This window comes from Eucyclogobius newberryi, unplaced genomic scaffold (assembly GCF_026437365.1).
Source record: "Eucyclogobius newberryi isolate DKJ021-1_F unplaced genomic scaffold, fEucNew1.0.hap1 SCAF_19, whole genome shotgun sequence".
Taxonomy (NCBI): domain Eukaryota; kingdom Metazoa; phylum Chordata; class Actinopteri; order Gobiiformes; family Gobiidae; genus Eucyclogobius; species Eucyclogobius newberryi.
In genome coordinates this window covers 766,970-781,969 of record NW_027315823.1, presented here as the reverse complement: position 1 = coordinate 781,969, position 15,000 = coordinate 766,970, and the positions used below count along the sequence as shown (strand labels likewise).

The following is a 15,000-nucleotide window of genomic DNA, read 5'->3' as shown; positions in this document are numbered from 1 at the left end:
TGTTTATTAATCAAAATTAGATTATAAATTATTTTTTATTTTTTCAAGTATTAAGAACTGAATCTGGGACAATAACCTTAAAGGTGCACGACATCACTTTTCCAGTGGAGGGTCCGTTACCTGCTCGTCTACAGGAAGACGTTTTTAGTTTTTCCAGGAGAGTTCTACAGTATGTTCCATGTCAGCTCTGTGGAGAGGCGAGCACTTTCACACCTTTAATCACCAACTTTACTCTCTGGTGTTGATTGTGATACTGCATTTCTGTCAATGTTAGTAAAAGTATTGTTTTGTTTTAGTCATTGACACTGACGAGCCATTTAAAGGTGCAAAATGTAATGTTTGTGCTTGTCTCCATGGCGATCAGTGACAGGATCATATTGCACCACTGCCTCATTCAAAAGACCTTGTCAAAACAACTTAAACATGTGTTAACACTTTATTTCTACACTTTGAATCGTCTTAATAAAGCCTGGACTTAATTTGTAGAAGTTTATCAAGAATGATTCAAACTTGTTATAACTATTGTACTTAATACACACAAACCCCAAATTCTGACGCTTAATAAGTATTTACTAAGGTTGAATTATGCTTCATACATTTTTTGTTCATTTTGAGATCAGACTTTGTTCACGCTTTAGCACGGCTGATTAATAATGTTGTACCTAATATTTTAAATCAAATACTTGACCTCTAAAGAAAAGAAAATGTGGTGGTTTTTGATCCAGTTGTAGGTTAAATCTGTCGACCAGGTTGTGGTGGATACGCACATGTTCCTGTGACTTCCTTTGCTTCCTGTTGTGATTGGCTCCATTGTGACGTGCAGTTGTATGTTTCTTTATGTTTCTTTATGTTTCTTTATGTTTCTTTATGTTTCTTTATGTTTCTTTATGTTTCTTTATGTTTCTTTATGTTTCTTTATGTTTCTTTAGGGTTCATGGGTCAGGTACGTTTGGTCCTGTCAGCAGGCAGGATAAACACACTCCCTGACCCCTAATGCAAGGCACGCTGGGCAGTGAAGTGGTCATTTTGAGTGGACGAGGGAAAGAAATAAAAGGCCTATGACATGACTTTACTTCACGTTGCCACTGCCTCCCACATCTTGGCACGTCTGCTGTTTAATGTCCGAGTCCGGGATGATTTGAAGCCGCTCGGTGCCAGTCTCCTATGGCTGTTAGCATTAACCGTTAGTATTAGCTAACAACACATGTGATGGATATTCCAGAGGGTTTGGCCTGATACCAACCCATCGATCACATGTTGGTCAAAGCCTGGATTGAAGTCATTTTTGAGTGCACAAACCTTTTGGTGTTTTATTTTAAATGATAATTAGCACAAAAAACTAGCATCTGAGCTAGAGGCTAACTGACATTAAGTAGAGGTTTCTTATGTTGTGCTTCTGATTCTGATTCTGCCAGAATGTCATGACACTAAACATCCTCTTTGACATATAAAGCAGATAAATGCAAAGATATCATGACATAAACATGTTATAAACTTTAATATGGGACTCGCCCTCACGTGCATGTGATGTAACATGTGATGTAACATGTGATGTAACATGTGATGTAACGTGATGTAACATGTGATGTAACATGTGATGTAACATGTGATGTAACATGTGATGTAACATGTGATGTAACGTGATGTAACGTGATGTAACATGTGATGTAACGTGATGTAACATGTGATGTAACATGTGATGTAACATGTGATGTAACATGTGATGTAACATGTGATGTAACATGTGATGTAACATGTGATGTAACATGTGATGTAACATGTGATGTAACATGTGATGTAACGTGATGTAACATGTGATGTAACGTGATGTAACATGTGATGTAACGTGATGTAACATGTGATGTAACATGTGATGTAACATGTGATGTAACGTGATGTAACATGTGATGTAACGTGATGTAACATGTGATGTAACATGTGATGTAACATGTGATGTAACATGTGATGTAACATGTGATGTAACATGTGATGTAACGTGATGTAACATGTGATGTAACATGTGATGTAACATGTGATGTAACATGTGATGTAACATGTGATGTAACATGTGATGTAACGTGATGTAACATGTGATGTAACATGTGATGTAACATGTGATGTAACATGTGATGTAACATGTGATTCCATGTTAGCATCAAGGAACAACTCTATCTTTCATAGTTGAGACATATTCATATATGGACAGAACCAGCTTAAATGTTTTATTTTATTTTAACACATGCAATATAAAAAATGAATATTTTGTTTAGTATTTGAGGAAACTAGAACTTTTGCATCAGTGCTGCCTCTGCCATTAGGCACATAACTGCTCCGCGGGGCCCCAGGCTGTTCATGCAGTTTGGACTGAGAGGGACAGAGGAGACACAGAGGGACAGAGGAGACACAGAGGGACAGAGGAGACACAGAGGGAGCGGAGGAGGCTCAGAGGAACAGAGGAGACACAGAGGGACAGAGGAGACACAGAGGGAGCGGAGGAGGCTCAGAGGAACAGAGGAGACACAGAGGGAGAGGAGGAGACACAGAGGGAGAGGAGGAGACACAGAGGGACAGAGGAGACAGAGAGGGACAGAGGAGACACAGAGGGAGAGGAGGAGACACAGAGGGAGAGGAGGCTCAGAGGGACAGAGGAGACACAGAGGGAGAGGAGGCTCAGAGGGACAGAGGAGACACAGAGGGAGAGGAGGAGGCTCAGAGGGACAGAGGAGACACAGAGGGAGAGGAGACACAGAGGGACAGAGGAGACACAATGGGAGAGGAGGCTCAGAGGGACAGAGGAGACACAGAGGGAGAGGAGACACAGAGGGACAGAGGAGACACAGAGGGAGAGGAGACACAGAGGGACAGAGGAGACACAGAGGGAGAGGAGGAGGCTCAGAGGGAGAGGAGGCTCAGAGGGACAGAGGAGACACAGAGGGAGAGGAGGAGGCTCAGAGGGACAGAGGAGACACAGAGGGAGAGGAGACACAGAGGGACAGAGGAGACACAGTGGGAGAGGAGGCTCAGAGGGACAGAGGAGACACAGAGGGAGAGGAGGCTCAGAGGGACAGAGGAGACACAGAGGGAGAGGAGACACAGAGGGACAGAGGAGACACAGAGGGAGAGGAGGAGGCTCAGAGGGACAGAGGAGACACAGAGGGAGAGGAGGCTCAGAGGGACAGAGGAGACACAGAGGGAGAGGAGACACAGAGGGACAGAGGAGACACAGTGGGAGAGGAGGAGGCTCAGAGGGACAGAGGAGACACAGAGGGAGAGGAGGCTCAGAGGGACAGAGGAGACACAGAGGGAGAGGAGGAGGCTCAGAGGGACAGAGGAGACACAGAGGGAGAGGAGACACAGAGGGACAGAGGATACACAGTGGGAGAGGAGGCTCAGAGGGACAGAGGAGACACAGAGGGAGAGGAGGCTCAGAGGGACAGAGGAGACACAGAGGGAGAGGAGACACAGAGGGACAGAGGAGACACAGAGGGAGAGGAGGAGGCTCAGAGGGACAGAGGAGACACAGAGGGAGAGGAGACACAGAGGGACAGAGGAGACACAGTGCTAGAGGAGGAGACTCAGAGGGACAGAGGAGACACAGAGGGAGAGGAGGAGGCTCAGAGGGACAGAGGAGACACAGTGGGAGAGGAGGAGGCTCAGAGGGACAGAGGAGACACAGTGGGAGAGGAGGAGGCTCAGAGGGACAGAGGAGACACAGAGGGACAGAGGAGACACAGAGGGAGAGGAGACACAGAGGGACAAAGGAGACACAGTGGGAGAGGAGGAGGCTCAGAGGGACAGAGGAGACACAGAGGGAGAGGAGACACAGAGGGACAGAGGAGACACAGAGGGAGAGGAGACACAGTGGGAGAGGAGGAGGCTCAGAGGGACAGAGGAGACACAGAGGGAGAGGAGACACAGAGGGACAGAGGAGACACAGTGGGAGAGGAGGAGGCTCAGACAATCACCATCACACACAAAAATATGTTGCCATGTGTTCTATCGTTCAGTCGAATATACTGGGCCAATGGTTCAAAGTGAGACAAAGTACAAGTACAAAGCGTACAAAGGGGGAGACCAAGCACAACCCTGGCCCACTCCTCTTTGCAGGGTAAGTAGGTCTTTCCAGTGACAATTCATTTTAGTTCTCATTGGACAATCATAAAGAGACATTAGAACTTTTGATAAATATGGCCAGATGACAGAATCAAACGCTTTCTCAGTGTCCAAACGGATGAACACAGCTTTGTTGCTCTTACAGCTGTTCATTATGTGTACGTGTGTTGAAAAAATCCCACTTGTTTTGTGCGTATTTGTAGATACTTAGACATAACTCGGTGCATACAGTATACCATCGTCCACATGGCCACCGTACGTACCCGTGTTGATGAGGTCCCTGAGCCCCTCCTCCAGCTGCGTGTCCAGGGGACAGTCGGGTCCCCCGTCCCAGCCCATGTCCCCATCTCCAGGCTCGCTCTCCCCGTGACCGCTGTCCTTGGTGCTCTGCCAGTCGCCACAGTCCTGACCCCCACACCTGCAGCACACAGAGCACAAACTGAAGGACTGACACAACTGTTACAGTTAAACTTACATTTTGCACATATTCTGCATTATTTGTATTTCGATTGGTCTTTAAACGTGCTTTTGCACCTTTGCTTTGGCATCTCATGTTTTAGAATTTGAAACTAAAAAAACGATCTACTGAAAACTACACATTACTTTCTCTCAGTCAGGTGTTTCTGCTGCTCATGACTTTTAATACTTCCACTGGCCGCAAAGGAAATGAGCTCATCTGCTGCTCATGTGGCGACTTGTAATGAGCACAACTTAAAGCAGAAATGCACTCAACCTTTAAACATGCTCTTTAGTGGCATGTTTTAGAAGTCGTATTTAAGTAATAAGAATAGAAAAAAGGTTCAAAGGCAGTCATCTTGGACAATCTTTTACAAATCAAGACATTTTGAAAGTCCTTGACCAATGACAGATTGACTTGAAATAATGTGTTTAATATAACTCAACGAGGGCTTATAGTGGTCGAGACAAATGCAGGCGCTCAGTTATGATGGAGGCAATTTGACGGCAGAAATACTCATCATTAGTCTGGCCATGATTAATGGACTTTTGAAAGTTTGATGGAAGAGGACCTTGTGAACAGAGTTGATGGAAAAGGCGTGGATTATTCTAAATACAGCTCTATGTGTGTTTGATGAGGGAACACTTGCTATGACGTGGTTGAAAGCTCAAAAAAGCCAATTTTGCTTAATAATAAAGTCAAGTTGGAAGAAGAATCCCACGTCCCAAAGTCGTAAACTTCTCTGACTTTGCAATAAAACCTTTTGCTTTTCCAGAACCAGGAGTTAAATGGAGAGAAACATGAGATATGACTGACATCTGATCCAGGGGAGGCAGGTTGAAACAGGAAGTACAGACACATTTGACTCATTTTACAGAATAAAATCGTAAATCACACTCACATCTGACACGTGATGGTGAGAAATACCCGAAACAATTTACAACACTAAAGGTTATGATACAAATAATAGGATTGTTCATGTTACAAGAGAATCCAGGTGAGGAACTACTTTATAGTTAAATAATACTTAATCAGTCTTATGTTGCATTTTTTCACTATCACTATCTGGGATTTATAATGGAAAGTGGATGTCTTGCCTTAAAACAAAATAACAGAACAATATAAACTTGTATTGAACCATCAAAGTGTGGGACTGAGCTACTTTGACCCAATCATCATAAATATTGCTGTATTTCCGATGGCGTCGCTACATTCTTTGGCCCAGGTTAAATGCATTTTGTTAAGGCTGAGCAAAATAATATGTCTGTTTGCCGTAACCCGACCGACCCGGGAAAAAAACCAACCGACTGAAAAAAAAAATCAGCATTTTGTTAAAAAAACACCAAATCTTTTATTTTTCAAACATTTCACAGACTCACCAACCGATCTCTCCTAAAGCGCCGGACAAATGACGTATTGCACAACAAATATGTGTCTACATTTTAAGTCCTCTATATACTTCTGTATTAAACAGACCATGCAGGAAGGAACCTACATTGTCTGCACCACTGGCCTGGCCACCGCTCATGCCGTTCTGCGTCATGGTGTGGCTTCATTTAAAGTTGACTTGCGCATTGCATTCTGGGATTGAAACACGCCCAGCAGCGGCGTCACAGCAAAATTTGGATCTTTTTTTTTTTACCTTCAAAGTGAAAAAAAAAATAAAATAAATTACCTACCGACCCACTTGAAAAATGTTGGGTCGGGTTACAGCAAACAGACAATTTATTTGGGGCAGACTAATGTGCAGTCGTTTTAATGTAGTTACTAAAACGTACTATAAGAATTATCTAATATTCTGTTGGGATGTTGCTTTTTAGATATAATGCAAATACAATGTAATCTTATGTATTGTACTCAACAGGAGAATCATCCCGTCAAACTATGCAGCTAAAATATTTGCGTACACTGAATACTGTTGTGTCTCGTCTGTATCTGCCACATTCTTATCATTTCTCTGATAATCAAGTTGCCAAGACTGAAACGAGCGATATCACAGTTTTATTATCACATTCATTTTGAAGATGCAGGAAAAAAAGCCTGTACTTTTGTTGTTTGTGGGCAGCATGTTGTATGAGGAATAACTATCAATATCTAACTCTCACGCTCCATTTTATAAAGCTAACTTATTCATAGTTTGATGAAACAAGACAAACATGTTCTTGTCAAACTGTTTTTGGTGCATTATTGTCCAGAAGAACACTAGATTTAACACGTTTATCACGAGGTTGTTAGCATGTATGTTAGCATGTATGTTAGCATGTATGTTAGCATGTGTCTTAGCATGTATGTTAGCATGTATGTTAGCATGTATGTTTGCATGTATGTTTGCATGTATGTTAGCATGTATGTTAGCATGTATGTTTGCATGTATGTTAGCATGTATGTTAGCATGTATGTTAGCATGCTAGGTTGATTGTTTTCAGTCGCCAACAGCCTTTTTCTTAGTTTGTCATGTTTAGGGGCTCATGCTAACTCTCCCAATGAAAATGCATTGGAGCTAACTCTTTGTTGGCCCTTCTGCTCATGCCTGTCATGATTCTTGTAACACACCAGATTAAATATTTTCTTTCCCCAAAAAAATTTAAACAAGAAAATGTAATCTTTTTTTTCAAATTAAATTAAATTAATTAATTTATACATTTTATAAAAACATACAAGCGGTAGAAAATGGATGGATGGATGGATATATTTAGGTGCAGATTAGACTAATTTGTTCAACCAAAAATTTACTTTCACCACCACTTGAGAACAATTGCATTAGATATCTTGACAGTGAGGTTTATGTGTTTGAGACTTCAGCCTTGAACCAGAGCCGTGGACACAATAGTGACTCCTCTTCCTGACGCTCAGTCAAAACAACACAACCAGAAGAAAGTGCCTTAGAAACAAAACCACCTTCCATTTTGAGCTTTGGGAAGAGAACACTGGGAAACACTCTGGAGAGTCGGATGAAGTCATAGATTTAGCAGTAGTAGTAGTAATATCAAAGTAGTACTGGAAGCACCTGCTGCAGTAGTAACAAGAGGCATTTAACAACATTAACTGTTATAGAGCTGCAGCTAACGATTCTAGTGGTCCACGAGTCAGCGATTCATGTTTCAATTAGTCGACTAGTCACATTGAGACTTTTTAAATACATTATGGTGACTGAAGGTTTCTAGAAAAAAAAATGTTTACACATAAAGTGCATTATTGAAAAAAAGTCTCACTATTAATTTTTTGAGGGGGCTTTTTTATTTAATATTATTAGGCCCGAGCGCCACAAGCTGGCGAGAGGCCTATTAATCTCGTAAGGCCGTGCGAAGCACGGCTGCGAAAGTGCGCACGTAGTGCGCACGAAATCGAGCGCGAAGCGCTCGCCCACTTCCAAACACTCACTAACGCACTCCTCCACTCATGCACGCCCCGTGCATACTAATTAGTTGTAGGAAAATGGAACATTACCGTTGTAAACGGGCGAAGCCCGTGCAAAAGTTCGCACTAAACGAGCACTTTACATTGGGATGACGACCGCGAAGCGGTCGTCATCCCCATATAAAGCACTCATTTGCGCTAAGTAGCTCACGAATACGTTCCCCATCTCTTGCATGTTCCGTGCATATAAGCATGTAATGCAAAAATTGAACATTATTACTGTATAGAGGGCCAAAAACACAAAGTGGGCGGAGCCCACTCAAAATTATCGAAAGTACCCGTCAGTGACCAGGGACCCACACCATGAGGTAGGAAAGCGCGAGCGCTTTCCGAAAATGTATAGTTTATGATATTTGAAAAATGGGAAACATTGTTTTCGCATCGGAATATTATTCTTTCTTTCTTTCTTTCTTTCTTCTTCTTCTCGGGACCAACCCCCCTATTTTTCACCCAGTGAACATTGACGAAAAGTCACAAAAATTTGCACACCTCTAAAAATCGTGCCTCTCTACATTCTGGCTATTTCCCTTTTCTAAAATAAAAAAAATTGGCGCGTCAGCGCCACCAAATGTACCAAAAATGCATTGAGAGATGGGAAATGACCCAAAAAAAATCTGATCGTAGAATCATGAAATTTGGCGCAGAGGTAGATGGTGACAAGAGAAGTAAAAAATATTATTACGGCAACGCCGTCCCCCGAACCAAATGTCGGCCATATTACTTCAAAAATGGCTAAACATGACTTCGGAGTTTTTCCAAACGTCGTACTTTTACGAACTCCTCCCAGGGCGTTGGCCCTAAAAAGCTGAAATTTGGTGAAAATGCTACTGAGGAGTGGGACATCAAAAGTTATCCAAATTACATTGATACCTCTCACGGTCTCTGTGCGGCGAAGCCGCAAACTGTAACTAAAATTTCAGAAATCTCCCATATTTAAAATTTCTGCCGTTTGCGCAGATAAAGTCCGAATTGCGTCAAATTAGAATCAGTTGTTAAACTCTTTGCCCTAAACCTACTTGAAGTGAAATAAATTCATTTGGCGCCACAGCGCCCCCTACAGATTTTATATGGAGGTTAAATGTTTAGTTTTGCGAAATTATATGAAATTTGACACACAACTCAATTTTAGCATCCCCATCAAAAAAGTCAATGAGACCCATGTCATAATTGTTATGGCGTTGCCGTAACGATGACCGAAACCTCCCATGTTATTCCAATGGGGCCAGAACATGTTTACACTTTAGACTTTCACAAACTCCTCCCAGGGCGTCAGCCCTATTAACCTGAAATTTGGTGAGACTCATCTTCAGGACCATCAAAAGTTATCCACATTTTCATTCAAAGAGTCACGGTGTCTGTGCGGCAAAGCCGCACATTTTGCCAAGAATTCAAAATAAAATTGCTTTTTGATGGTAAAACAAAGGGGAGAACATGTGACAGCGTCACAGATTCAGCAGTAGGCGTGATAAAAGGACAATTGGGGCGCGTTAGCGCCCCCTCCTCTTGCGGCGTGGCGGCGGTGTCGCGGCGGCGTGGCGAGGGCCGATCATTGCCGCTTGCGGCTATATTTGCCATTGTTTTTGTGATCAAATGTCTTTTTGTAACGATTATGACGATCCAAAGAGGACTATGATTGTTTAGAAAGGACACTTGCAGGTGTTCAAATACAGAAGAACAACTGGCCTGTGATTGGAGACCTTGCTGGTATACAGATGGGAGACCTTGCTGGTAGGCAGATGGGAGACCTTACTGGTGTTCGCACACCGACCTGCGGTGGGAGACCTTACTGGTGTTCGGACACTGACCTGCGGTGGGAGACCTTACTGGTGTTCGGACACTGACCTGCGGTGGGAGACCTTGCTGGTGTTCGGACACTGACCTGCGGTGGGAGACCTTGCTGGTGTTCGGACACTGACCTGCGGTGGGAGACCTTGCTGATGTTCAGACACTGACCTGCGGTGGGAGACCTTGCTGGTGTCCAGATGGGAGACCTTGCTGGTGTTCGGACACTGACCTGCGGTGGGAGACCTTGCTGGTGTTCGGACACTGACCTGCGATGGGAAACCTTGCTGGTTTACAGATGGGAGACCTTGCTAGTGTACAGATGGGAGACCTTGCTGGTGAACAGATGGGAGACCTTGCTGGTGAGCAGATGGGAGACCTTGTGGGTGTTCGGACACTGACCTGCGGTGGGAGAACTTGTTGCCTCTGAAGTTGGTCCTGGGCTGGAGCTGGCCTTGTCTGAGCAGCGACAGCAGCTGAGAAATCTGCTGCAGAAGAAGAACAAGCAGCACTAAAGTCAGAATGAGACGTTTCAGAAAACACGAAACATACCAGGACGTGGAATTCAGTAAATATGGTACTAAAACCAAGAGTTCGTGCACGATTACAGGCCATAGAAGATTTTGGATCACATTGAACTCATCACATTAGATACTATCAGTGGCCAACAGTTTAGCTTTGACTTGTCCTTATCTCCTTAGCAATGTTTTATTTGAATTCTGATACAGCACCAACTGTTGTTTTGACCCAATTATCACACCTTTTTAGAACCAGCTTGTTTCCTTTAACTCGAGACCAAACATCGTGTTGTAAGAATCTGTAGCAGGATAAACAGTTGAGCCGTCTGAATAAAACTGTCATCCAAGTTTTGTTCACAATTAAAGGTCGAAACCAAACAGGTCCTAAACAGACTCCTCCAGCGCTAGAGTAACACATTCAAGCCACAAAATTATGACTTTTTTTGGAGCTGAGAAACTTAACATGAGTGCTCTGCTCTTGATGCAGAGAACAGTTTCTACCTGAACTTCAACTTTAAGGCCCATAGTCTGCTAAATATTGTTGGTTTGAAGTTGAAGATTGTTTACTGCATTAGTAAAGGGCCGTTACCCTTAATCGCTATTACACTATTACACTATTACACTATTAAACTATTACACTATTACTCTATTACACTATTAAACTATTACACTATTACACTATTAAACTATTACAGTATTACACTATTACACTATTATACTATTATACTATTACACTATTACAGTATTACACTATTAAACTAATAAACTATTACACTATTAAACTATTACAGTATTACACTATTACACTATTACACTATTATACTATTACACTATTACACTATTAAACTATTACACTATTACACTATTATACTATTACACTATTACACTATTAAACTATTACACTATTACACTATTACACTATTACACTATTAAACTATTACACTATTACACTATTACACTATTACACTATTATACTATTATACTATTACACTATTACACTATTACAGTATTACACTATTAAACTAATAAACTATTACACTATTAAACTATTACACTATTACACTATTACACTAGTATACTGTTACACTATTACAGTATTACACTATTACACTATTATACTCATGTTATGAAAAGTATGTAGCAGTTTTAAAAGATAAGTATATTCAAACAGGACACATCTGCCTGGAGGAGGGTCCTGGTTCTGAGCCCATTGGAAGAGGGTCCTGGTTCTGGACGAGGGTCCTGGTTCTGGAGGAGGGTCCTGGTCCCTGGAGGGTCCTGGTTCTGTAGGAGGGTCCTGGTTCTGGAGGGTCCTGGTTCTGAGCTCACTGTAGGAGGGTCCTGGTTCTGGAGGAGGGTCCTGGTTCTGGAGGAGGGTCCTGGTTCTGGAGGGTCCTGGTTCTGAGCTCACTGTAGGAGGGTCCTGGTTCTGGAGGAGGGTCCTGGTTCTGGAGGAGGGTCCTGGTTCTGGAGGGTCCTGGTTCTGAGCTCACTGTAGGAGGGTCCTGGTTCTGGAGGAGGGTCCTGGTTCTGGAGGAGGGTCCTGGTTCTGAGCTCACTGTAGGAGGGTCCTGGTTCTGGAGGAGGGTCCTGGTTCTGGAGGAGGGTCCTGGTTCTGGAGGGTCCTGGTTCTGAGCTCACTGGAGGGTCCTGAAGCGCTGACAGTTTGTGATCTTAAGGGAGGAAGTCCACTCGGCACCTCCAACTCTGCTACACCTAAGCACACTACACCAGACTCACCTCACTACAACTGTACTGTATATGAGAGAGAGAGAGAGAGAGAGAGAGAGAGAGAGGGAGAGAGGGAGGGAGGGAGGGAGGGGGAGTGAGAGAGGAGGAGTGAGAGAGGGGGAGTGAGAGAGGGGGAGTGAGAGAGGAGGAGTGAGAGAGGAGGAGTGAGAGAGGAGGAGTGAGAGAGGAGGAGTGAGAGAGGGGGAGTGAGAGAGGAGGAGTGAGAGAGGAGGAGTGAGAGAGGGGGAGTGAGAGAGGGGGAGTGAGAGAGGGGGAGTGAGAGAGGGGGAGTGAGAGAGGAGGAGTGAGAGAGGAGGAGTGAGAGAGGGAGAGTGAGAGAGGAGGAAGGAAGGAGAGAGACGGGGGGAGGGGAAAGGGAGAGAGGAGAGAGTGATTTAGGGCGACATTGTTCTGTTTATACACGAGCAGAAGAAAGAGCAGAGACAGGAAGTGGCCTCTTCTCTTTCCTCCACGATGATGTTAGGATGATGTTAGCCATTAGCGACAGAGGCTCTTCTGTGACGGAAAGTACTGGGGAAGTTGTATCCAGTTTCCACTCATCTCCTTTGTGCCCATCGTGAGGACGCCTGCTCTCTCGTATAGATTCCTCTCCTTTGTGCCCACCACGAGGACTTCTGCTCTCTTGTGTAGACTCCTCTCCTTTGTGCCCACAGTGAGGACGCCTGCTCTCTCGTGTAGACTCATCTCCTTTGTGCCCACCGCGAGGACGCCTGCTCTCTCTTATAGACTCCTCTCCTTTGTGCCCACCACGAGGACTTCTGCTCTCTTGTGTAGACTCCTCTCCTTTGTGCCCACAGTGAGGACGCCTGCTCTCTCGTGTAGACTCATCTCCTTTGTGCCCACAGTGAGGACGCCTGCTCTCTTGTGTAGACTCCTCTCCTTTGTGCCCACCACGAGGACTTCTGCTCTCTTGTGTAGACTCCTCTCCTTTGTGCCCACCACGAGGACTTCTGCTCTCTCTTATAGACTCATCTCCTTTGTGCCTGAGATGCCAAAGATCATGTTTAAAGGACAAAGTTTAAAGGACAAAGTTTAAAGGACAAAGTTTAAAGGACAGAGTTTAAAGGACAGAGTTTAAAGGAGAAAGTTTAAAGGACAGAGTTTAAAGGGCAGCAGAATGTGTGTGACCTGTCCGTGGTCACAAATGTAGGAAACACATTCGTCGGAGCTGGACGCGGCCTCTTCCTGTCAGGCCTCTGAGGAGCAGGAAACGCCTGATTTGTGCCAACTGTGTCGACAGAGAGGATTGTGGGTAGCTTCCTGTCTTCCTCGGCTTTAAACGGGCTTCACGTGAGCCAGGTCTGTGCTCTTTGTTCGGGGTCAAAGGGCGTGGGTCTAGACTCGAGCCTCCTCCCAGCGCCGCTCACACTCGCCACAATAGAACAATGAGAGCATTAGTTTGATTTATTTTGTAGATAAGAAGGTTCGAAGTCAACGAGTTTAAACAAAGAAATGCACAAAAGAATGTTCTTTTATTTAAGTACATTTAAGTAGCTCATTATTCCATGTTTTTTTTTTTTACACAACAGGAAAATAGTACTAATTTGACATGGTTCCTTCATCAAACACAAACCTGGAGTTGTATTTAGCTTGATTCTCATTATTTAATTAATTCTGTTTACGTTTATGGAGATAAACAAAGCTAATGTGCGCTCAACATGCTAATGCAGGAATGTGAGGTATTCAGGTGGACCTCTGCTTACTCTATTTACTTATAATATGTGTCCTTTAAAGTACTTGATTAAACTAGTACTTCACTTTTACTTCATGTACTTTTTGCTGTTGTATCTATACTTTTACTTAAGGAACAAAGTTGAATACTACTTCCACGACTGCAATCAGATTTCTCCCTCTCCTCCTCTCTCCTCCTCTCCCTCTCCCCCCTCCTCCTCTCTCTCCCCCCTCCTCCTCTCCGCCTCTCTCCCCCCTCCTCCTCCTCTCTCTCCCCCCTCTCTCCTCCTCTCTCTCCCCCCTCCTCCTCTCCGCCTCTCTCCCCCCTCCTCCTCCTCTCTCTCCCCCCTCCTCCTCTCCCCCTCTCTCCCCCCTCCTCCTCCTCTCTCTCCCCCCTCCTCCTCTCTCCTCCTCTCCCCCCTCCTCTTCTCCCTCTCCCCCCTCTCTCCCCCCTCTCTCCTCCTCTCCCTCTCCCCCCTCCTCCTCTCTCTCCCCCCTCCTCTCCGCCTCTCTCCCCCCTCCTCCTCCTCCCTCTCCCCCCTCTCTCCCCCCTCTCTCCTCCTCTCCCTCTCCCCCCTCCTCCTCTCTCTCCCCCCTCCTCTCCCCCTCTCTCCCCCCTCTCTCCTCCTCTCCCTCTCCCCCCTCCTCCTCTCTCTCCCCCCTCCTCTCCCCCTCTCTCCCCCCTCTCTCCTCCTCTCCCTCTCCCCCCTCCTCTCCGCCTCTCTCCCCCCTCCTCCTCCTCCCTCTCCCCCCTCTCTCCCCCCTCTCTCCTCCTCTCCCTCTCCCCCCTCCTCCTCTCTCTCCCCCCTCCTCTCCCCCTCTCTCCCCCCCTCTCTCCTCCTCTCCCTCTCCCCCCTCCTCCTCTCTCTCCCCCCTCCTCTCCGCCTCTCTCCCCCCTCCTCCTCCTCTCTCTCCCCCCTCCTCCTCTCCCCCCTCTCTCCTCCTCTCTCTCCCCCCTCCTCCTCTCCCCCTCTCTCCCCCCTCCTCCTCTCTCTCCCCCCTCCTCCTCTCCCCCCTCTCTCCTCCTCTCTCTCCCCCCTCCTCCTCTCCGCCTCTCTCCCCCCTCCTCCTCCTCTCTCTCCCCCCTCCTCCTCTCCCCCCTCTCTCCTCCTCTCTCTCCCCCCTCCTCCTCTCCCCCTCTCTCCCCCCTCCTCCTCTCCCCCTCTCTCCCCCCTCCCCCTCCCCCCCAGGTCGCGGTGGTAAAAGTGATTTCTCGGCTCGTTTGTTTCTGACAGCAGAGAGCGAGTGGAGGCGGTGTTTGCTTACACCACAAACACCACAGGGTTTACT

At 45.5% G+C, this 15,000-nt stretch overlaps 1 protein-coding gene across 1 annotated transcript in view; it reads right to left on the bottom strand.

Annotated features, from left to right (window-relative positions):
- Positions 1-2,350: 2,350 nt before the first annotated feature.
- pcdh12 (protocadherin 12) overlaps positions 2,351-15,000 on the bottom strand; it is a 22,978-nt gene continuing 10,328 nt past the window's right edge. Inside the window, exons 3-5 of the mRNA XM_072452884.1 lie at positions 10,172-10,257; positions 4,377-4,531; positions 2,351-2,364 (exon numbers count right to left, since the gene is read on the bottom strand). Of these exons, the coding sequence (XP_072308985.1) occupies positions 2,351-2,364; positions 4,377-4,531; positions 10,172-10,257 (255 nt within the window). The remainder of the gene's footprint in view (positions 2,365-4,376; positions 4,532-10,171; positions 10,258-15,000) is intronic.